Source organism: Miniopterus schreibersii (assembly GCF_964146895.1).
Source record: "Miniopterus schreibersii genome assembly, chromosome: 15".
NCBI classification, from domain to species: Eukaryota; Metazoa; Chordata; class Mammalia; order Chiroptera; family Miniopteridae; genus Miniopterus; species Miniopterus schreibersii.
In genome coordinates this window covers 12,911,032-12,935,019 of record NC_138115.1, presented here as the reverse complement: position 1 = coordinate 12,935,019, position 23,988 = coordinate 12,911,032, and the positions used below count along the sequence as shown (strand labels likewise).

Below are 23,988 nucleotides of genomic sequence, written 5' to 3'. Positions count from 1 at the left end.
GGCTTGGAGAGGTCCTTAGTGGATTAAAGCAGAAGAGAAATTCTCAGGAGTTATTTTAAAATGGCAGTAGCCCGGCCTGGTGTGGCTCAGCGGTTGAGATCCAGGTGATCGGGGTTTGATTCCCGGTCAGGGCACATGCCCGGGTTGCAGGCTCGATCCCCAGTCAGGGGCGTGCAGGAGGCAGCCGATCAATGACTCTCTCATCATTGATGATTCTATCTCTCTCTTGCCCTCTCCTTTCCTCTCTCTGAAATCAATAAAGATACATTTTTAAAAAATGGCAGTAAAAGGAGTAGATAGTATGAGGATGGAGAAAGTATGGGGTGACACCTCCCCAAAAATGAGACTGAGAGAAGGGCAGAGGGTCTTGGGTCACCAGCCACGAGAAAGGGATGGATGTCAGGACGAGCTTAGGGACTAAGAGAAATAACCAAGTGGAAATAGGACTTGGAGGGTCAGGCCAGTGACAGATATGACAGTGAAACTACTGAGGAAAGGGAAGGTGATAATTAACTCTTATTGAGTGCTGGCCCTGCTCCTGGTTCTTGCCAAACATTCTGGTTGTGTGCTCCCAACAACCAAGAAACTGGATGCTGTTCTGATGCTGGAACTTTCGGAGCTCTCATGTAACAAACAAGAAATTCTAGCCCAGCCGGCGTGGCTCAGGGGTTAAGCATTGACCTAGGATGCAGGAGATCGTGGTTCGATTCCCGGTCAGGGTACATGCCCAGGTTGTCGGGGGCATGCAGGAGGCAGCCGATCAATGACTCATCATTGATGTTTCTTTCTCTCTCTCTCTCTCCCTCTCCCTTCCTCTCTGTGAAATCAATAAAGATATATTTAAAAAAAAAAGAAAGAAAAGAAATTCTATGTTAAGTAACTTGTGCAAGGTTACCCATCTGGCCAGTGGCAGAGCTGGACCCTCTACCCCACCCCCAGATCTGACGTCCTGTGCCACCTGTCAAGATGTCCTTAAAGGGGAGACAAAGAGGGAGAAGGAACTTCCATCCCTTGGAATGTGCTGGGCCCTGGGCTAGGTACTCTCCTCTCTCACATTTCAGGACCTGCCAGACATATAGAAGGGGCTTGATGCATATTTCTCTCCTTTCTGCTCCTTCCTGAACTTCTTGGGCAAAGGGCAGGCATGTGGATCCCTGTGTCCCATTTGGCCACTGTCTTTTCTCAAAACTGTGAGTGGGATGGAGCTAGGAGTCTTGTCCCTGGGGCCCCCTCTGCTGGACTGGTGTGGGCCCGGCCGCCTGCTGCCTGGGAAGGAGGGAGGAGGAAGGCCGTTGGGCTGAGCATGCCTGCAGAATGTTTCTGGAGACAGATGGGAAAGCTTAAGCGTGGGTGCTTTGCAAAACATCTTCCTGCAGCCCCCACCAGCAAATGCTGCCAGGATAAATCCGCGGGCGATCAGGGAGACATGGGCTCCCTTCTCGCTCCCGCCATCTGCTGACTGCTCGCCTTTGGGTCTCTAAACTTTGGATTCTTCACCTGTAAAGTGGAGGTAATGACAGTCTCGAGGGAGTAAATGAGAGAATTAATGTTTAGCCCAGTCCCTGGCAAAACACTAAATGTTCAATAAATACAGATATCATTACCTGTGCCATAGATCTGGAAAATGTGGTCCAGCAAGTTGTCCAGGCTTGTGACAAATACTGATCCGCTGAGCTGGGGTTTGACCCCAGGGGTCGGCGCAGAATTAGGCCTCTTACAAGGCAAGCCTGGCACTGGCCTTGAAGGGAGAATGAGCTTTTTTAAAAAATATATATATCTTTATTGATTTCAGAGAGAGGAAAGGAGAGGGAGAGAGACAGAAACATCAATGATGAGAGAGTCATTGATCGAGCCCACAACCCGGGCATGTGCCCTGACCGGGAATCGAACCCCGATCGCCTGGATCCTAGGTCGATGCTCAACCGCTGAGCCATGCCCGGCTGGGTGAGAATAAGCATTTTAGTTCAGGAACCCAAAAGGGTGAGTTTAGGTGCTCTGGTCCCATGGGAAGCCTTTCCTTGGAGGGGGAGCCCCGGCTGGCTTAGCAGATTGGCACACTTAGTGAGAGGGCCAGTTTCAGAAAACAAGCCTAGCCCTGTGTCCTCTCTGGGTGAGAGCCAGCGATCCTCAACTCAAATCATTGCCACAGGCTGAGGGCAGTTAACTGCTGGGAGGGTGAGGCTCTGTTCTTTGAAGCCCAGGATAAGCAGGCACCTTCAGGCCAGGCCCTGGTGGGAGCAGGGTGGTGCGGAGTTGGTGGGTCTTTGGAGGCACTGAAACATCAAATCATTTAGACTGCCTCTCGGCCATAGGTCCAGTCCTGCAGGGGCAGGAATGCCACCGCGATGGTGGAGTCTAACCTGCTGGCTGGACCCAGAGACTGGTGGCTTTAGGGGTGGGGATGTGACATCAGAGGTGGGGCCATGGCAGTGTGCAGAGGTCCTAACCCCAGGATTCATGTCGGTCTATGTTGGCCTGAGTCTCTTTTAATAGGTGGAGGTCAAATCCCTTAAGTTCAGATGGACAAATCACAAGTGGAAGGTGAAATAGGTTCCCAATCTCAGGGCAAAAGGTCAGGAGGGCACAGGAACCTCCTATGAGCTTCTAAGAGCAAGGCCCGGCTATCACAGAAAAAAGGCAGACTTTGCGGACAGACAGCTGTGTGAATGTCATCTCTCCCCAGGCATGGCTTGGTGACTTATGTCATGCCCCTTAATTTAAATTTACCTGAGCCTTGGTTTCTTCATCTGCAAAGTGGGGATGATGATACTGACTTATCATAGGTGGTGACATGGCTGGCCTTCCATAAATGCAGTGATCTTTACTGACACCCATTCGCAACCTTTCTGAACACCTACTATGTGCAGAGCCCTGGGTTGGGACTGGTAAATGTGAGCAGAATCAGACAGGGACCCTGCCCTCATGGCCCAGGAATTAGTATAGTATCAAGTGTGGCGAGGCTGCAAGAGCCCCTGGGATCTGAGGGCTCCCCAAGAGCACACACTGCAGAACAGGGAGGGAGTCCCATTGCCTCCTAGGATTTCCCTCTCTCCAGGACATTGCAGTTAGTGCTGGTGTGCCACTGAAGAGGGTGCTCTCCAACCCAAACCAGGGCTTGTGGTCTGGTGGGCGGGAGAGAATGTGGCCTCCCTGAGAACAGGGCTTGCTGCTCTTGGCCTCCATTTGGGCAGGTCTCACGTCAGAGCTCCTGCAGCAGCTCCTCCCTTCTCCAAGGTCTCCAGGACTGGGTGAGAGCCACACAGCTCCAGTGTGGGCCCTGTAGGCACAAATGCCAGTGGCGCCAAGTGGCCAAAGGAAAGCCTCTGGACCAAACTGACATCTCTGGGCCAGGGTCAAAATTGTGGAGGAAGGAGACAGGTGGGTGATGGGGAGGGGCTGCATCTGGGAAGAGGCCGGAGATGGGGAAGAGAGGGTCTCTCATTCATCCAACAAACATTTATCGAGCACCGGCTATGTGCCCTATGCTCTATTTGGCCATTGCTTTTTCTCAAAGCTAGGAGTGGGATGATCTGTGCTTCTGGTCCCTGGGGCCCACTTTGCCAGATTTATGTGGGCTGAGCCCTCTGCTGGCTGGGAAGGAGGAGGGAGGAAGGCCATTTAGGAATCAGCAGGGAACAAGACAGACAAAAATCTCTGCCCTCATGCTGCTGACATTATCGTTAGGAGAGACATGTGGTCAGTAAGTAAAATATACAATATGTTAGATGGTGATAAATGGTAAGGAGGAAAAATAAGGCAGGGAAGGAGGGGATAGGAATGTGTAGATGTTATTTTAGATGGGGTGACCAAGGGGGACCTCATTTAGCAAGAGCATGAAAAGGACCTGGAGAAAGTGAGGGAGCAGGCTGTGTGGCTCCCTGCAGAAGAACATTCTTGGCTGTGCAATAGCAGGTGAAAAGGCACTGAGGTCAGGTGTGTTTGGTGGGTGTGAGGAGCCCAGGCTGGACAGCTGCGTAAACAAGGTGGGAGGGCAGTGGGCAGGAGGTAAGAGGTGAAGAGGGAGCTAGACATAAAGGACCTTCTAGGTCACAGGAAGGACTCTGCTGGGAACCAGTGGAGGGCCCTGCAGAGGAATGGCAAGATCTGCCTTAGATTTTAACAAGATTACTTGGCCACCCTGTTGAGAACAGGCTGTATGGGGCCCGGGCAGAAGCAAGGAGACCAGCTGGGAGGTGGCCCCTCAAGTATTCCAGATGTTTCATTTCCCACTGTGCCCCCAAAACATGACATGCTTCCTGGCACAGAGCAGGCACTCAACAAATATTTATTGAATTAGTGATCTCCAAATGCTGGTTTCAGACTGATGCCACGTAGGCTATATGGAGAAGTTGCAGAAAAGCAGACCCCAGGTACTGCTGCTGGGGAATCTTGATCCAGTGGGTTTCTTATGGGAAAGAGGGGTCTGTAGGTAATTATGGGCAGCAGGGTTGGCTTTGTGTGTCAGGAATATTTTTGTCTGCAAATAATAGAGACCGACCAACAATGGCTTAAACAAAGAGGGCTTTATTTTTATTTACAAGAATTCTGGAGGAGGATGGCTGCTGGCATTGGCTTGGTTAAATAATGATAGGGTCAGTGTCTTGGCCTTTTTCTCATTGTAGCAAGAGGGCTGCTGTGGCTCCAGGCATCACATCCTCAATCAGGGCAGGAAGAAGGGAGGGACAGGGAGGTGTGTTCCCCATGTCTGTCTCTTTTATCAGAAGAGCACAAGCTTTCCCAGAAGTCCCATAGACCTCCTCTTAAATTTTACTGCCCATACCTGGTCACATGCTCTCCCCAAGCTGCAAAGGAGGCTGGAATAGTGAGAATCTGGATTTACCGCCTCAACAGTAGGAGGTGGCTAGAAAGGACTTGGGATTTACCACTGGGGAGTGATCAGGGGCGTCTGCCGTGGCTCCACTGGATGAGTGGTACTTGAGGTCCCTTCTACATCTGGGCTCTGTCTCTGTGACTTGCTGCTTCCCTGAAGCACCCCTGGTGACCCGAGTGAAATCCTAAAGGGCCTACTCCAGCCTAGACACTGTCATGCTTCTCTTCACGTGTCTGAACAACATATTGATCCCCGAGGCGGCTTCTCTGGGGAAGCGCCGTCTTTATGAGGGACGATACATCTTGAGCATCGCCTCACCTGGCAGACATTAAAACAGCGGTACCACATTCCCACGGAGACGGTCACCTCCGAGAGCCTTCTGGAGCTTGACTTACACACACACACACGCACACTCACACATGCACACTCAGGCAGTATCTCTCTATTCACACCCATACGCTGGCACCACTCACAGAAAAAAGACGTCTTCGATCACCCCCTAAGCACGCAGTCAGGGGGGAGACCGGGATGCCCCCTTCCTCCCGTAGGCCCCACTGCTGGTCAAGAATCAAAGGGCATCCCAGCAGCAGCTGTTTCTTGCAGTTTGGGGCGAGAAGAAATGCTTTCCCTGCACTGCCCAGTCTCCACAAATGGGGGGTTACAAAGCCAGAGGCAGGGTCTATACTTCAGGAAAGAAAGAAACAGGGCCGGTTTATTCTTTAACTCTTGAAGAATGGGAGCAAAAGGTCTCGCGTGGGAGGGATTTTTGAGGGAGAGTGGATGAAGTCACTGGAGCTGGCCCAGGTGGTAGAAGTCAAGTGGGGCTGGGTCTCAGGTACAGAGGCTGGAAATGGGGACTCGAAGGGGCCAGTCCATGAGGGTGGCAGTGGGGTCTTTTCCACTGTTTATATTTCCAGAAACCTACTGGAAACCACTGTATATCTGCCCTCCATAGGCTTTAGGAAAAGGTAAGAAAATTATTAATTTTTGGCTGGAATTGCATCACACCAGCATGGTAGGAAATGCAGATTGGCAGTTACATACATCTCTCTGAGAACCACAACCACATACCTGACCCAATCTGCTATGCTTTAAAGTCTTCTCAGGCCTGGGGCCCAGGGTGGGCTGGACAATAAAGAGCCCCGAGGGCTGCAGAGGCAGGTGGGAACCCCCAGGGCACAGGCTCGTGGGAGTTGGAGGGCAGAGATGGCTTCAGGGATGATGTTTCCAATATATAGCACCCCAGGGTGCTCCAGCCTTGCTTAGTGTCATCCTAGAGCTTGTTAGAAATGCAGACCCTCAGCCCCACCCGGATCTACTGGCTCAGAAGCCATATTTCAACAAGATCCCCATGATGCGTAGGCACAATAGCTTGAGAAGCGCTGTTCCAGACCTCTGGGAGCGGGAAGGCTGCAGCCCTGCTGGGTGTGGTTACAAGGCCTGGACGGGGAGGGCTGTGGAAGGAGGGGGTGAGGGGAAAGGCTAGCAAACTCTAAGAAGCTGTCTTTGTTAGTACCCCTCCCACCTGCCATGATGTGAGCCACCAGGTCACCGAGGGCTGCCCTGCCCTCCTCACTAAGGACAGCTGCGCCTGAACCGGTTTCCCCTTGGTTGGCTTTCAAGGCAGGTGTCCCGAAATGCTCGCACACCTGCCTGCAGGTAAGACCACAGGCAGGGAAGTCCTCTGAGGCCTGCGAGTTGAGCTGCCCAGAGAATCAGGGCCCTGTGGGGGCCTGGGCAGAATGGAGGGTTGTCAGGCCAGAGAGACCCCTGTCCCTCCTTCCCAGCTCTGCCAGGAAAGTCTCAGCGGGGCTCAGAGCCCCTTCAGGGAGAGGTACCCTGTGAAACTTTTCCCAGTAGTAGCTTCCTCTTGGAGCAGGAGGGTGAGTGCTCAGAAGAAAAATCTGGGAGCTTAGGGGACCCCCCCCAGCTTTGGGGGAGGAAGAGGGCCTCTGGGACAATGCAGTTTTACAGGAGCAAGCATGAATTTAACACATATCCCAAAGCCCAGGGGCCCAGGGCTGCCAGATGCAGAACGGCTGGGGGAGGGTGTAGGGCCAGGGCTGGGCTGCGGGGTGCTGGGGCTCCACCAGCCAGCTCTACAGCACTCGCTCTTCACTAGACAGCGTGGTGATTCTCCGCAGGTTTTCCCTGACTTTAATAAATTCAGGGGCATGGTCTTCTTCCTTTTCTGGCATTTTTTCCAGCTGAAAGAGAGGGGAGAGGTGTGAGTGGGTGGGGTTAGGGGAATTCTGAGACTCAAAAGCCACTGAGTTTGGACCAAGGGCCCTCTCTAGGGAAACAGAACCAGGGGTCAGTTTTGCCACCCGCCTGGTAGGTGGGGGGACAGAGCACGAGACTAAGTTCTCTCTGTGAAGCCTAGTTCAAATTGCTTATTACTGCATTTGGGCCTCGGGTTTCTCATCTCTAAAATGGGAATGCCATCTGGTTCACCGGGCAGTTGTGAGAATGAAGTCAGAATCAACATGCGACAGATTGGGCATATGAAGAAACGGAGGTTCAGAGAGGGGGAGCCACTGGCCCAGGGTCACACAGCAAAGCGAGTGGCGGAGTGAGGACTCAGGCCAATGGTGGACTAATGGTCCAGTCCTCATTTTGCTCAACTTGCCAGCTGCTGCCACATGCAGAGCTCTTACTTGGGCCAAGAAACGTGCTTGGCGGAGTCACAGCCGGGCTGGGTGCCCCTCTCACCTGGCTCAGCCTCTGCTGCCGTCTTAGCAGCTCCTGCTCAAAAGGACACTGCAGCCGCTTGGCCTCCAGCTCCTCCTTCTTCTTCTTGATGAGCTGGTTGCGCCTGCGGTGCTCCAGGACACGCTGCAGCTCGGGCTTGCTGTCCACACCCAGGCCCCTGGGGCAGGGGAAGCCGTCAGGAGACCCCAACTCCCCCACCCCCGTTTCAAGGCTGCACCCTGAGGTGACACCAACCTCCACCCTCCACCGTTACCTCGTGCAGCCCTCCTGGCAGTCTGGGTGTGTGTGTGTGTGCTTGTGTGTGTGTGTGTGTGTGGGGGGGCCCTACTGTCCCATCATACAGAGAAGGGAAGTGAGGCTCCCAGGAGTTCAGATACTGGCCGGAGTCACAGCTACAAAGGGGCTGAGTGAGGACTTGCACTCAGGCCTGTCTGACCGCAGAGACCAGGCTTATGTTCTTTCAGGTTATTTTCTCCGGATGTGTTTCCTGGGGTGTAGCCGCCAGGGCAGGCTCTCTTAAAAGATTTTGGACGCATTTTCATCTGCCCCTTAGAAAAGGTTATCCAATTTACACTTCTGTCAACAGTGCACAAGGGCACCTATCTCTCCCCACTGTCACCATCCAATCCCTTCGTATCTGCGAATCGGGTGGGCAAGAAATAATATCTGGTTTTCACTTGTTTCTTTGATTATTAGTCACATCAAGCAGCCTTTGAGATGTTGACCAGCTTGTGATCTAATGATACCTGCCTTTTGCTCAGTTTTCCCTTGTGGGTTTGTGAGAGGTATGTAGATATTAATTTTTGTCTGTTATTTATATTGCAAATATTTCCCCTGATTTGTCTTTAGGCTTTTTAAAAATTGTGGTGATGGTTTTTGATATTAAAAGCGATAACTCTAAAAGGCAACCAGAGAAATACTTATGATAGACTAAGAAGAAAACGAACAAACACCACCAACGGTACAAAATGTTATCTGTGGGAAGATGCTTTGCATACAGCTGAAAACAAGAATGAGAAGTCGAGGCCCGCGTCAATACTAGGAGCGGCCAGGAGAGGGAGCTGCGGAGGCGCGGCTGCCTTCCTTCTGGCACTGGTGAAGGGGACTGTTTTCCAGGTCCCTGCGTGGACAGAGCTCAGCTTCCCTCTCCCCTCGTCCACTTTTCATTCAATTGCCCTGCCACCTCAGGCCTCTCTCTTTCACTGCATCCCCCAGCCTCCCTGCTCCATTCATGCCCCCTCCAGGGTTGTGACACTCCTGCTTGAGACCCTTCCCAGGACCCTTCCTCTGGCCTACCTCACAATCTATGCTCCAGCCACTGTGCAACTGGTGTTTCCTGTCCATTTGCACATGCTCATCCATCTGCTGGAAACATACCCCATGGAAGCACCCATCATACCACCTGGGTATGCATCCATCCCCTCTGTGAGGGCAGGAACATTCCTTCTTGTACCCCCAGGGTCTGGCACAGTGCCTGGCACATAGCAGGTGCACAGTAAATGTGCAGATCAGGCACAAAGTAAGTAGCTGGGTGGGAGAACAGCTTTTGGATCTTCACAGTTTCTGTTGGTAACCATGGGGGGTACCCTCAGCCCTCTTCAAGCTCCTAGGAGCGCCTGGGATTACCACCAGGCCTGCCTTCCACAAGGGGCACCTCCTCAAGCCCCAGCAGGCCTGAGGGGGTGCTTGCCAGGCTGAGGCAGCCAAGCACTGTTCCCACCTTCTGTGGTTCATGAGCAGCTCTCGGTGCAGCTCCTGGTGGCTCCGGGAGGCCTTCACAGGGTTCAGTAGCTTCTTGGGCTTGATGAGCTCCGGGTTCCACTCTCTGTACTCAGGCCGGGCCATCAGGCCACCAATCTCTGCCCGTTCCCTCTGGATCTCCGAGTACATGGAGGCTGTAGAGATGGGAATGGGAGCTGGTCAGAGCAGGTCACAAGCTTACCCACCCCATGGACACAGCTGAAGGGCAAGGATTTTGGTCACCTTGGCCACCTGCTACTATGTAGCCCTGGGCAAACTAGCTGACTTTGAGCCTTTGTTTCCTCAATTGTGAGATGAAAATAATTGAACCTGTGCACGGGGTTGTTGTAAGGACTGGAGATGATGTTTGTAAGGTGGGGTATAGAGGTAAAGTGCTACTGGGCCACAAAATAGGGGTTGACACGTGCAAACATTTTTGGTCTGACTTTGAAAAAAAAACAATTTCCCTCCTATAATAGGGATTACACTTGAGTCTGTTTTTCAATGAGCTCAGAAAAAGAAAAAATATTTTAAAAGAGCAATATGTACTTGTTAAAGATAATTTGGATGAACCCTGTAACTGAAAGAAAATATCACCCCTTATTGTCTAACTTCCCTATCTATAATTCCAAATTCATCCGTGGAAGTGTCCGGCTTTTCTCTTTCTCCAGATCAAAGAGGAGAGGGTGGAATCCTGAGACTGCTGTGTCTGTAATTACAAAGGGATGCTTGTCATCTTTAAGCAGATGTCTGGCTTCTCGATGGCCTCACTTCCACCACAGCAGCTTGAAATTTGTTAATTTACTTGAAATTCAGGCAGAAGGGCTCCCTCTTCTACAAGTTGGCTACATATCCTTGAAGTGCTCAAAAGCAGGAGCAGAGAAAGAGAAAGAGAGAGAGGGAGAGATTTCTTAAGAAAAAGTCTCGGGGGGTGCAACAGCCTGCCCATTAGCTGCTTATAGTAATTAGAGTGAAAATGTAGGCATTGGCTCTGCCCCCTTCATGAGTCCTGCTTTTCTGAGGTTGAGTCTCTAGTACATGCCAGGCACTGGCAGTGTCCGATCTGGAACGTAGTAGACACTTAATATTTGTTGGTAATTGATAATAGTAATTTTGAGGTTGTACACATGAGGAAACCAAGGCTCACAGAGGTTGGTCTTGGGCAACCACCTTAAGGCATGTGGTTTCCATGGGGCACTGAGGGGTCAGTCCCCCTCTTGAGGGCCGGCATGCTGGACAGACCCTCACTTCTCTGTCCCTCCCCGCACTGGGAGGAGTATGAAAGCCATGCCCGGCCTGACTGGGGTTTTATAGATGAATAGGAGTTCTCCAAGTAAAGTAGACAGGGACGGTGGGTCTGCCCAAAAACCTGGATGTGGGCAATTTCTCAGTAGGGCTGGAAATAGTAGAGAGTTTGATAGGTTGCAAATTGCAAGGTGACATGCCAGGGAATGTAGGTGTCGCAGGGAAGACTGCTTTGCGAACAGTGGCACAGCAGATGCGTGTTTGGCATTTCTATTGCTATCCATCGCAGGGTGCTTTTAGGAGGGTTAAGAGGGACCGTGTGTGTGAAACTGCAGTGTAAACTGGAAAAGCGTTAATTATTATAAGATATTTTGGATGTGGCCAGATTAAGTGTCAGAGAGTAGAGACATACTCGCTAAATTTTTTTTTCCTCCTGGATTCGCATTCTCAGAACTGTTTCTAAAAGGAGAATTCTAATTAATTTCCTTTTTTTCCATTAAGCTGTTTGTTTTCAGGTTATATCCTTCCTAATTTTTTTGGTCCTTAAAAAATAATTGTGGTAGTGTCTAGTAGTTAAAAATGGACACTTGACAAAATAAACAGTTGGCCATAATAATTCTCCCCTCCCCCGCCCCCCTTTAAAAATGTGAACATTTTCTCAGCCTGTGGGATTAAGTTGTCTGGGAGCCAATGCATTAGAATACCCTGATTCAGATTGGAGTTTCGGGAATTTCCCCCTGTATGATGCCTATTTCCACTATCAAGTCCTACCAATAGTTTTTCTGAGTAATTCTCAGCTACATCCCATGCAGGCCATTATCACACCACACTTAACTCTGCAGCCTCTTGGTCCCTTTGAGCCTCAGGCCTTCCAGCGCTTCATAATTTTCATCAGTCACACACCATCTTCAAAACAACTAACTGTATGTAGCCAAAGCGATAAGGCAGGAAACAGAAATAAGTTGTATAACTTTAGGAAAGGAGAGGGCGGAATTGATATTTACATAAGAGATCACTGTCTACCCAGAATCCCCAAATGTGTTAACAGAAAAGCGCTTGGCACTAATAAGGGAGTTCAGTCCCGTGGTCAGATGCAAAGAAGAGCCCAAAACCACGAGCTCCCGCGCAACGCGAACGACCGCGGAGAAAGCACACGACCCGCAGCATTCATTCTACAATGTGCTTGGGTTCCTACAATGTTCCAGGAATCGTGGCAGGCCCTGGACACACACAGGGGTGCTAACTACGCGCGCAGGGCTCCGGCTCGCGCAGGGCCGACCTTCTCCTAGGGGGCAGGCAGTAAACTAGCGCACAGACCAGTCAAACCGGAGGGGGGGGGGCTGGGACCCCACAGCAGGACCCACCCTCGGCAGGGTGCGGGGCGGGGGGGGCTCTGAGCGGGCGACCCGTAGGACCTGGCGGTTGGGGGGGGGGGGGCTGCGTGGGGCGGAGGGGACCGCGGGTGCGAACCACGCACCTGGAACAAGCTCGGTGTGTGCGGGGAACTAAAAGGCACAGTGAACCCGGAGCGGCGACAGCGAGCGCGCGGGGAGAGCGGCGCGGGCGGCGGGTTCACGGCGGGGGAAGGTCGCGCGGGTCCGAGCGTTACAGGCCGCTCTCCCGGGCGCCCGCAGCGCGTCCGCGGCTGCGGGAACTTTGTATCCGACTTTGATTTCTGCCCGGGGACGTTCCAGAGAAAAACACCTGATTGGCCAGGCTGAGGTCACCGGCCAGCCAATGGGCTTGCTGCCCCGGGGCCAGGCCCCCGCGGCGGGGGCGGGGCCCCGCTTTCTCACTCTGCACCGGGCTCTGCAAATCATGCGCGCAGCCCTGCACCCCAGGTCCAGCCGGTGGGCAGCTCTGGCTCAAAGATCTGCTCCAGGCTTTTTTTGTTTTTTAAATGAAATCCGAGTGAGCTGTGCGGGGTGGAGCCTCTGGGAGGCAGGCCTGGGTGTGTGGCTGGGACCGGGATCCTGGAGGATGTGCGGGTTCCTCAGCCCACAGCTGCAGGGTGCCGAACTCCCGCAGACCACACGGGTGGGGGCAGGGGCAGGGGCAGGGGCAGGGGCAGGGGCAGGGGCAGGGGCAGGGGCAGGGGCAGGGGCAGGACTCAGAGAGCTGCTGGGCCAGCCTTCCTGCCTTCTGTTAATGAAAAGGGGCCTGGGGTAGTAGAGCTTCACTAGATGCTGGAACTAGAGGCTGCTCAAGGAAGTGCTGGTGACTCATAAAATCTGGGCTCTCCGGGGGGCTGCAGAGGTGGGGGCCAGTCCCAGGGCTGTTCTGGCCAGGTCGCTCAGTCCTGAGAGATCCGAGACTCTGGGGGAAGTGACCACGATGGGCAAAGAGGTGAGGTGAGGTGAGCTGAGGTGGGCATTAGGTCATCTCTGAAAGAGGAAAGATGGATGTCCAAAGGAAGAGCTGGCAGGAGAGAGTGGGGGGCAGCCCAGGAGGAAGTTAAGTGGCTGGTGAATATCCTTCACTGGTTGTCAAAGAAATCAGAATGAAGCTTGGGTGTAGGGATGTTGGAGCCATTAGAGCCTGGCTCGGACCCGGCTTTGCCCCGTCTTGGCTTTGGGCAAGTCTACCCACCCTCTGCAGCGGGAGGCGGCGAACTACAACCCTTTGGAACAGCCCTGCCCACTCATTACTATTGCCTATGGCCGCTTTCCATCAAAACAGCAGACCTGAGTAGGTATGTAAGCTGCTCTTCATCAGCACCCCTCCTGAGTTTGCAAAATAAATGAAGTGATATTGCAAGGTGCTTGGCAAGTGCCTGGCACAGAGCCAAGGATTCTCTAAGTGCTGGCTACCGGGGCAGCCACATACAGCAAGGCAGGCTGTGCACGGCACCACCCAGGCCTTCACTCCTGTAGATTAAACCGTGCGCGGGGCCCCTGGAATTGCAGTTCAGCCATCCCGTTAGCTGTTAGCAGTTACCGCTAACACATCCCATTCCTAGTTGTGGATTGAGTGTTCTCATCTTCCTTAGAAACTGCCCTGGTTACACCAGGGATCTCAACTCTGGCTGCACGCTGGTACCACCAGAGGAAGTTTGAAAAATGCCTGAGTCCACCCCAGGGATTCTGGTTTAATTGGCCTGGGAGGCAGCCTGGCCTTCAGGATTTAAAAATAGTTCCCCAGGTGATTCCAATAGTCAGCCAACTTTATAAACCATGGAGTTAAAAAAGCTATCAAACTTCTTAGCTTTGGCCTGAGTGATTTCAGCTGACTTGATGGCCTGGTTATTGTGGGCACCTCTGATTAAAGTCACAGCTCTTAGCAGCTCTGTGACCTTGGATACAACCCTTCACCTCTGTAAAATCAAGATGCTGTGAAGACTGGATGAGCTCAAGTGCCGGGAGGGGGTAGTGACAGTCAGTAGGTGACAGCTAAATTGAATGTTTTGCATGACTACAAGATGGGCAAGTCATTCACCCTTAGTATGCAGACTGTGGGACTGACCTCATATTTTGGGTGGGGATAATAATAGGTCAGAGGAGAGATCAGGAGATTGTCACTTGGTTCTCCCCTGGTTTTGCTGATGACCCAAGAGGTCCCACAGCTCCTCCCCAAAAGCTCTCCAGGATGCCAGCCCCACTCCAGACAAGGCTCAGCTGGGATCACTAGCTGCTCCCACGGGGAGCTGGCCAGGCTGCTGGGGCGGGCGTGGCTAATGTTAGGGTGGAAGCAGTACCCTCCCCTCCCCACAGGAGAGCAAGAAGAAGAGATGGAAGGAAAGTGGTGTTGATGGAGACCCAGGTCACAGTTCATCCTGAACACAGCTGCAGTACTCTTGGCTGTCTAAATGCCCCCTTCATCCACCCTTCCCCTGCTGGGGATTCTGGCTCTTTGATGACATCAATGATAACAAATGGCGCATGGACCAGTAAAGCAACATGTTCAGGCAGATGTTTTGGAGGAGACAGACTGGGTTTGAATCATGGCCCCACCCCTTCCTAGCTGTGTGACTTTAGGCAAAGAGCTTAACCTCTCTGAGCCCCTGTACAGTGGGGATAATAGCAATACCATGGGGATGGGCTGTTTGGAGAGTAAAATGATACAATGTGCATGATGTGCTTAGCCCATTGCCTGGCAGAGTGATGCTCACAGGGCAAACTGTGGTCTTCCTGTCCTGAGGGGACCTGTGGTGGGCACTTGACATTTGATGAAGGCTCACTCACTTCCATCTGGATCTCACAATCACCCTAGGAGGCAGCCAGCATTACTGTTTTATATTTCCCATTACGTAGATAAGAAAATCGAGGCTCAGAGAGGTCAAGCTACTTGTCCCAAGACACACAGAATAAATGGCAAAGCTGAGACCTTCAGACTCCAAATTCAGTGCTCTTTCTACCACTCCACTGTCCACCAGGAGCACTATCTTTCAGTCAACAAAGGAGGCCTACATCTTTTTTCTCTCTTGATAATCCAGAAACCCCAAATGAAGAGGCAGTGTGAGCCCATTTTATAGATGCGAAAATGGAGGCCTGGGGAGCCCAGCCCCAGAAGCTCTGGGCTTAAGCCAGACTCCACAGGCCTATCTGCCCACAACTAGTCTTTGCTTGGGAGGGGACCAGCTGGTGGCCTTCCCTTCCTGGGGTGTTGGTCAGAGTCTTCACTCCTCTGCCCTCCCTCCCCTTGCCCTTGTTCCTTGTTGCTGTTCAAGCTGCTGGGCTCAGAACACACCCACCGGCCCTTCTTGCTTCACCATTTCATGAGGCGGAGGGGCAGAGGAGAAGAGAGGCTTTTAAAATAACCACTGGCAAAGGAGAAAGAGGCATTCAGTAAAAGTGACAAGCGTGGCCACTGGATTTCCCGCTTCTTGCTTTTTCCCTCTCTGTGGGGAAAGTGCTGTTTGTATTTCACTGGCTGGCAACCAAAGAACTGTGTATCTGGGAGCCACCTCCAGGTCTCCCAGCAGCCTGTGGCCTGGATGCAGCCTCCTGACCCCATGAGAAAATGACACAAGACAAACTTCCTGAACATTTTGCTTGGGGCCCCTGGGACCTCCCAGTCCCAGGGCTGGACATGGAAGGTCCTTAGCAAGGCTGGTGGAGAGTGCTGTGCCACTGATCAACAGACAGTGTCAGCAGGCCGGCTATGCCCGCTCGCCCACCACTGGCAGGACGCCAGCCACTCCACTTGGCAGATACCTCAGGGGAAAGGTCCTGGCTGGTACTTACCACCCAAGAGCTAAGAGCCACTCAGGCAGGATCCAAGCCATCCAGAGACACAGGTTTTCTGCTTCATAGCCAAAAAGTGACACGCCCAATCCTATAAGCCCTGATTTCTGGCCCAGTCCCAGACTTTTGGCCTCATTCCATAAAACGCAAAAGCCAAGTTCACCAGAAGGGTAGGTGGTTGGCATGCTAATGCTGCAATGTGCCAGGTACTGTGCTAAGCACCTCACAGCCACACTTCATGAAGTTCTTACAACAGACCGAGGAGGTGGGTTCTAGCGCTATCCCTTTTTACAGATGAAGAAACTGAGGCTCTGAGGGGGCATGCGATTTCCCCAGGTCACACAGCCAGCAAGTGAAGATGCTAGAATCTGAGCTGAGCTGTCTGATGCTAGACCCTTGTTCTCTCAGTGCCACCCTGCAGCCTTCTGTCCATCAGCGAGGAAGAGAAGGAAACCGCCATGCTGTATGATAGTGGACGTGGGAGTGGGGGGTGGAGTTAGATTGTGTATAAACTCAGATTCATCGGAGGGCTGGATCTGCGAGCTCCCTCCACTCTGTCCCCTATCCTTTCCCCAAGCCCAGGGTGCCGGGGGCACCTCCCACCCATTTCGCAGATGGGCACAGCCTGGGTACCTGAGCTCAAATAGCTCCACTCCCCTGACAGCCCACCCCAGTGCTCCAGGGCTGCCCTCCTGACCTTGCACCGCGTCCTGGCACAGCACCCAGTTCCCAGCAGGTGAAACAGAAGAGAAATGGTCTTACTTCGCCGCGGGTTGTGGGAAGGGAACTCGATGGTGTTGCTGGGCTCCTCACTCCACCTAGAAGCCCAGACTAGCAAGGAGGGCCAGCCGCCTACAAAGGGCGGTTCTCAAACCCCCGGGGATTGCAGGCGGCTAAATGTGCCAGCTAGTGAGGCAGCTTTGCATTCCTGTTTATTCTGGTATCAATAAAAAGGAACTGTTACTATAGTAACGAGTATTTCACTTGGTGCATAGCCACTTCCACGATGGGATGCGGAACACTGTGTCCAAGCCACACGTTTGAGAGACACAAATAAATACCTATTTTGTCAGATTGTTGCGGAATAAGAAACATGCCAAGCTTTGTTCTGAGCTAGGCGGCTCTGGGGAGGCATTTCCCTTGTTTTTAATGGGAGGGTCCCCAAGAGTGCAGCCAGGCACCTCCTGGATGCAAGGGGAAGCCAGGCTTCCTGCCGCAGTGCCCCGGGGCTTCTGGGTGTGAAGGGTGGGAAACAGCACTGGGTCAGTTCTTGGCCCCCCAGTGATCGGCACAAAACGCCATACACATCATTTACTCCATACCCTGAACTTCATCTGAACTTCAGAGAGGTGCCAACAGGCCGTTCCCCGGGGGAGTGTGTAGGGGAGTAGAAGCTCCAGGACCCTGGTCAGCCCTGGCTTGGGCACTAGCTGCTTTGGCAACCACTCAGTGCCCTTAAGTCTTGGTTTCTGTGTTTGTCAAATGGGCAGAATCACAGGGTGGATGGGAGAAAACATAGATGAGATGACATTAGTGAAAGCATTTAGTCAATGCTCAGCAAACAGGACTTTTCCTGTAGAGGAAGTGGACTCCATGTGACCTGGGGGCAGGGCCCTAGCACGCAGCAGTGGGCCTGGCAGGATATGCATAGTCCTGGCTCTGAGTGAGCTGTGTGTGGTTGTGAAAATAAAGAATGTGTGTAGATGCCAGAGGCCGACCTGGTGCTCACAGATAATGGAGGCATTCTTCTAATTTCAGAATTGTGTTCACTTGAAAATTTGGAAGTGTTTTCTTGCTTTTTTATCATGATCCTTAGCGTCCTAGTGAGGAAGCTGGCATCTGCTAGTTAGACTTGGCCCTCTTACCACCTTTACTTTCTCATGAAGAGTCTTGTCTGTCCTCTTTGGCCTCTATTATTTATTTAACCAACATTTATTGAGCACCTACTATGTTCCTGGCACTGTTCCAAGTGCTGGAGATACAGTGTGAATGAGACCAATGATATTTCTGTGCTCAGGTAACTGCCTGCATTCAAGGGGGTGGGAGTCAGACAAAAAATAAGGAGACAAGAAAATGCTGAGCTTCGAGGAATGCTATGATGAAAGTAATTCTGCGTGAGGGGACAGGGAGGGGCTGGAGCTTAGGAAGCGTGGACACTGAGAAGGTGACATTTTAGGGAGGCTTGACCCGTCCCATCCTGTTGTGGCTTAATTTCACTAAATTCGGACATGGAGGACTACGTGTAAATTCTCGTCAGACCACTCTTCTGCCCCTGGCCCCACCCACATGCTGTCCTGCCCCACAAGGGACTATCTGGGCACTTCCTGGGGCCCACAGCGACTTGTCTGAACCAATCCCAGTGCCCGCTGACAGCTGGAGGAATACAGAGGATCTTGGGGCAGCTTCTGCTCACCACCTGGAGAAGACAGAATCCCGAAATCCAGCTCACTCCAGAGGAGCAGACCCTGACAGTTCCCCCGCTAGCACGACCTCCAAGCCAACTTTGTGTTCCCTTTATTGGAAGGCTCTAATGGTAGAGCAACCCAGAGCAACCGAGAGCCGGGAGAGTTGGGCATGAACACCCCCACCCCGCCCTGAGGTTGGGCGCCACTTTCCCCAGGCAGTTGGGACTCACTGAACTTCTTTCACTAAAGCTCTTCTTTCGGTTGAACTTGTGTACAAACCCATCAGGCTCACCCTAGTGGGCCTAGACTGCCAGCCCGAGGGCACGGGCCTCCCCTAACCTTCTTAGTATTCCTGTCCCAGTACCAAGGTGCTTAACAATTGTTGACTTGCAGACACCGAAAGCATAAACATCCCTGAGCTTGTTACAGCACCACCTTGCTGTGTGTGTTCGCGAGTGTTCGTGTAACTGTGAGATCAGTGATCAACCATTTCCCCAGCCACACCCCATCAGGAAGAGATTAGCTACACCCCGTAATAGGATGCAGGCAATAGCAGGTCTATTTACTGACCTGAAAAGATGTCCACTTCATGTTTGGTGGAAAATCAAACTGCAAGACCACATGCTTCATAACTCCCCACCCCTTTTCTTCCCAGATGAAAAACTATGTAGCTGATCCTCGAACAATGAAGGGGTCAGGGGCCTCGACCCCCTGTGCAGTCAAAAATCCACGTATAACTTTTCTTTTTCTTTTCAATCCTCACCCGAGGATATTTTTTTCGATTGCTTTTCTGAGAGAGTGGAAGAGGGAGAGAGGGAGAGAGAGAGAAACACCAATGTGTGAGAGACACATCCATGGGTTGCCTCTTGCACACGCACCGATCAGGGCTGAGGACAAGCCTGCAACCGAGGTACTTACGCGCCCGTGGCCAGAATCGAACCCGGGACCCTTCAGTCCATGGGTCGATGCTCTAACAACTGAGCCAAACCAGCCAGGGCGCCACGTATAACTTTTGACTCCCCCAAACTAATAGCCTACTGCTGACCGGAAGCCTTACTGATAACATAAACTGTGGATTAACACATTTTTTTGGTGTTATATGTATTATATAACGTATTCTTACAATAACGTAAGCTAGAGAAAAGAAAGTGTTACTAAGAAAATTATAGAGAGGAGAAAATACATTAACAGCATTTATTGAAAAAAATGCACCTATATTGTTCAAGGGTCAACTGTATGTACATAGAGAACCAACCTGGAGGCATATACACTAAACTGTACAGAGGTCAGTTCTAGATCAATGTACCTCAAACATCATTACTAAACATCACTTGGGATGAGTGTTAAAATGGAATTACTGGGCCATGCTCCTGGACTGCAGTATTAGAACCTCTGAGACAGGGGCCTGGGAATCTGGATTTTAACATATCCCCCCTGGGGATGTGTTCATATTCCGGACTTTGAGAACTACTATTCTATGGCACAAAATTACAGGCTCTTCTCCTTTGTCACTCTATTTTTGTAGTGTTTCTGGCTTAGGAAAGACAGGCAAGCCTGGCTGGTGTGGCTCAGTTGGCTGAGCATCGTCATGTGCATCAAAGGTTACTGGTTCGATTCCCGGTCAGGAAACGTGCCCAGGTTGAGGGTTTGGTCCCAGGTCGGGGCGCCTACGGGAGGCACCTGATCGATGTTTCTCTCTCACATTGATGTTTCCTTTTCTCTCTCTCCCTCTCTCTCTAAAATCAATAAAAACATATTTTAACAAACAAACAAAAAAAGACAAGCATAGATTTGTTACCAGGAAAAAGCAATAAAGGTTAAAAATATGAAAAAGGGCAACTTTTCCCAGCTTACTATAGTTATGATTCACACCCGGTCCAGTCATATCCGCTGTGAACATCGGAAAGTAGCGGCCTCCCGGGAAAATGAGCCTTTAGCAGTTTACTGCAGGTAATGGCCGAATTCAGCCCCAGTGGCTGCCTCCTACCTGGTCTGTGCGGCTCTCCCTGAGGCCTTCCCATGCTCCTGAAAGGAAGGACTCCGGATACCAGGGGCCTGGGGATCAGATTCAACCCGCGCAGGACTGAAGGGGGATCCCAGCGCTGAGCACACCCCTCCCACACTCCCTTCCTGTCCCCCGAAGTTTGTTTTCTGGAGAACAACAGGAGCATAAGGAAGGGGCAGTGAAGGTGAGAGGCAGTCGTGAGTGAAGCTGGGCGATCTTCTCGCATCAACAGTGGCTGCAGTTTGCATTAAAAAACTCCAAAGCCGGCTTTCCTTTCATTTCTGCCCCTTTTGTCCAAGCCGACAGGCGCCTGGAGCAGCTTATCTGGGCCCACAAACATCAGACAAGAAGTTTCCATGGCAACTCAAAACTTCCTTCCCAGCCCTGTATTCATTCTAAATCTCCAAGGCCACTTTCAAGCCTCAATGAGGGTTTTGAGAGCCACCCACACAACAACCCTAGAATCCAAACTCCCCTCCCCCTACATGCTGGGCTGAAAGGACATGGGGGGTGGGGGAAGCGGCTTTGGCAGAAAAACTTGTCATGGGATCCACGGAGAGATTATTAAAGTAATGAGAGTTGCCTTTACAACAAGTTTGAACTAGGAAGAATTTACCCGGTGGAGGGATTTCAAGCATGAAAACAGGAAAGTGCGAGGGAGTGAAGAACTGAGTCTTGTTTCTGAAAGCTGGCTGTCAACCCAGCTGCAATCAGGAGCAGTTACCCTGGTCTCTCAGCTGCAGCAGGACCCCGGGACGCCCCCCCCCAGCACATTCTAATTCACTTGTAGCCAGACAAGAGATGGACAGTGGATCGAGGGATGGGGAGAGGGATGTGTGTGAGGGTGAGTGTGTATGAGTGCAAGTGTGTGTGTGTGTGTGTGTGTGTGTGTGTGTACGGAGGAACCTGGGCACACCGGAGCTTGTCAAGCCAAGTAAAGTTCCCTGATTCCTGGCAGTGGGGTTGCCGACATAGCAAACAAAAATACAGCATGCTCAGTTAAATGTGAACTTCACATAAGCAATGAAACATTTTTTAGGCTCTAAAATATTATTTGTTGTGCATCCGTGATTCAAATCTAACTGGGCACCCTGTAGTTTACCTGGCAACCGTACTTGGCGGGGGGGGGCGGGGTGGTGGAGGCTCTGGCTGCCCCTGTGGCCGCAGAGGGGCAGCACAATCACCGGTGCCCACAGGCACCTGCGGAGGTGTCCCTCTGTGCCGCAGAAGACATGCTTCCCTCCCTGCCAGGAACCTGGCCTGAGCTCCAGGTAGGATGCCAGTAACGAACCGCAGGTGGACCTTTACTCCAGCACTGCACAGCCCACCAGGCGTGGTCAAGCGCGCGTGATTCCCAGAGGGGACCCTTCCAGCTCAGTGGGTTCAGAGCCTGGGCTCTGGTGTCACCGCAGACACCACTCCTGGCTCCAGGCTGGAAGCTAGGTGATCTCCAACTCCCCATTTCCTCATCTCTAAAATGGGGCAGACATTCTTCTCAGGAGTAAGGGAGATACTACTTAGTCCCTGAGAGGAGTGACACACCTGTTTTATTTATCAGAGCATCTCTGGGCCTTGCACAGGGCCTAGTGCGCAACAGTCGTCAATAAATATTGGCTGAATGATTATGAAGTTCATGGGATGTACAGCATGTGCCACTCTTATTCCTATCATCAGAAGGTGTGCGGACCATAGACGGGGACCCAAGTTTGGATGTGTTTTCTGCTCTTTAGGGGGATAGGAAAGGTTCCTTAGCAGGGCCGTGGGCGCCCCGCATAAGCTCTCTGAGCCTCGGTCCCCTCACTCAGTGGGGATGACAATTAGCAGGGACTCTGCAGGGCTGTGAGGCAGCGCGGTGCCTGTCCGAGCAGGTGGCCGCAGTCCCAGGCCTCTGCGCCCCCCCCCCGTGTCGCTGTGTGTAGTACGGTGACCACGCAAATATGTGACCCCCGAACAGCTCTTAATAGGTCTGCTAGTTTGGATGGGGTGTGAGAGAGAAATGCCACCTTTGGAGTGAGGCTCGTGGCTGGGGAACACTGACAGCGTTTCGGATTAGGGGTGCTCTCCCCTCATCTTGGAGAGATGTTGGAGCCGGGCGGGGACACTCAGGAAGAGAGCTTGGTGGGGAAACCCCTGGGGCTGGGATCCGAAAGGAGACGCGTCTCCTTAGAGGGCGCCTGGCCTTCGGCCCGCGGGGCTCGGCCCGACTGGAGACCCTCCCCCAGGACGGCGCCGCCAGCCCCCCAGCCTCGGCCGGCTCTAGCTTTTGGACTCAGAGAGCTCTTGTTCCGAGGTTCCCCAAGCAGTAGCTCCCCAGCGGGACCTCTGCGGGGCGGAGCCAGTCCCAGGGCGGGCGGCTCGCGGGGGGCTGGCAGGGCCGCGGGGGGCGGGCGGCTCGCGGGGGGCTGGCAGGGCCGCGGGGGGCTGGCAGGGCCGCGGGGGGCGGGCAGGGCCGCGGCCGCCGCGCAGCCACCCGCTGGCCTCTCGCTTCGGGCTCCAGGGATCTGCGGGCAGGACCCCTGGGTGGGGGCGCCCCCGCCCGCGGCTGAGGATCGCGGCCCTGCGAGCCCAAGTCCCTGCACGCTTTCTAATCACGCACCCACCCGGCCCGGACCCACCGCAGGCCCGCCTCCCCGCGCCCCACGCGTCGCTCCCCAGCGCCGAGTCCGGAAGGAAACGCCCCCAAACGCTCAGCGCGGACGTTCTTTTGCTTCTTTCTTACATCTTTGTGTTTTCTAAATTATTTGTAAACTGACCATATATGATAGTTTGTTTCATTTTCCTAAATAAGAAGCTCTCATTGCCCTGAGTAGTAACGTAATATGTTTACTTCAAATAAACGAAAAGACAAACAGGGGAAACACTATCCAACTCCATCCTCAGAAAGCCACCACCGTCGTTTCCCTCGAAATCTCTCCTTAAACGGCGCAGGCAGGGAAACGGTTCCTCGCCCCCCAGTAACTCGCGCTCCCCGCAGCCGGCATCTCGTCCCCGCGCCTCCGGCGCCCCGGGTGCCTTCCCGCCCACCGGGCGCGCCCTGCCCGGCTGCGCTCCCGCGCGCACCCGCCCGAGGCTTTGCTAAGAGACCCGCCAGGACGTGGGACCTCGCAGGACTTTTGTCACAAGTCGGGGAACGTGAGCGAGCGAGCGAGTGTGCATGCGCGCTCTACACAGGCACAAAAGTCCCCAAAGGGAGAATGTAGGGAGGAAAGAAGGAAGGAAAAAAGAAAGGTGACTAGGAAGAAGGGAGGGAGGAAGGGAAGGAAAGAGCCAGGAAGGACCACGGCGCGGGGCTGAACTCCGTGCGCCCCCCGTGGCCCCTCGCGCTCTTCCGAGTCCGAGGCGGGGCGGCCTCGCCGCACTTACCCGACCTGAGCAGCACCGCCCGGTAGAGCCCCGTGGCCTCGGCGGCCCCCCGCGCCCGCTCGCCCAGCCTCTGCGCCATGCGCCCTCGCGCCCGGACTGCGGAGCCGGCACTGCGGCGGGGAGCCCGCGGCCGAGCGTCGTCCGGAGCCCGAGCGTCTCCGCGGCCGTGACGCGGCCCCGCGGCCAAAACCCCGTCGCGGGTCAGGTTACCGCGCGCTCGGGCGGCGGGGCGCGGAGGCGCCGGGGGAGGGACGCGAGCCTGGGCGCGGGTAGGAATGCCCCGCCTGGCACCCGCAGGACACCGGGAAGCGCCTGGCGCGAGGACTCCTGGCCCCGCGGTTCCAGGTCCAAGGCGAAAACCCCGAGTCCTGCTTCCCGGCGTCGGCCTCCTACCTACTCTTCTCCATTTCGCCGGCCACCGCCCCCGTCGAATGCTTGTTGCGAGCAGGAGTGGGGTTCTGGGGTGCCATCCTTCGGATCGGAGCCCAGCGCCACCAACGAATA

General features: G+C 53.3%; 1 protein-coding gene across 7 annotated transcripts in view; it reads right to left on the bottom strand.

The window, feature by feature from the left end:
• Window positions 1–4,509: 4,509 nt before the first annotated feature.
• FAM107A (family with sequence similarity 107 member A) overlaps window positions 4,510–23,988 on the bottom strand; it is a 50,872-nt gene continuing 31,393 nt past the window's right edge. The window contains exons 1-5 of one of the 7 annotated variants that reach the window (XM_081159894.1): window positions 12,006–12,203; window positions 11,364–11,449; window positions 9,264–9,438; window positions 7,544–7,700; window positions 4,510–7,038 (exon numbers count right to left, since the gene is read on the bottom strand). In XM_081159894.1, the coding sequence (XP_081016020.1) occupies window positions 6,931–7,038; window positions 7,544–7,700; window positions 9,264–9,433 (435 nt within the window). In that variant the 5' untranslated portion in view covers window positions 9,434–9,438; window positions 11,364–11,449; window positions 12,006–12,203 and the 3' untranslated portion in view covers window positions 4,510–6,930. Of the gene's footprint in view, window positions 7,039–7,543; window positions 7,701–9,263; window positions 9,439–11,363; window positions 11,450–12,005; window positions 12,204–16,408; window positions 16,616–20,103; window positions 20,417–23,484; window positions 23,698–23,988 lie in introns of those variants that run through there. The other 6 variants (XM_081159890.1, XM_081159891.1, XM_081159892.1 and 3 more) reach the window with 6 other exon arrangements.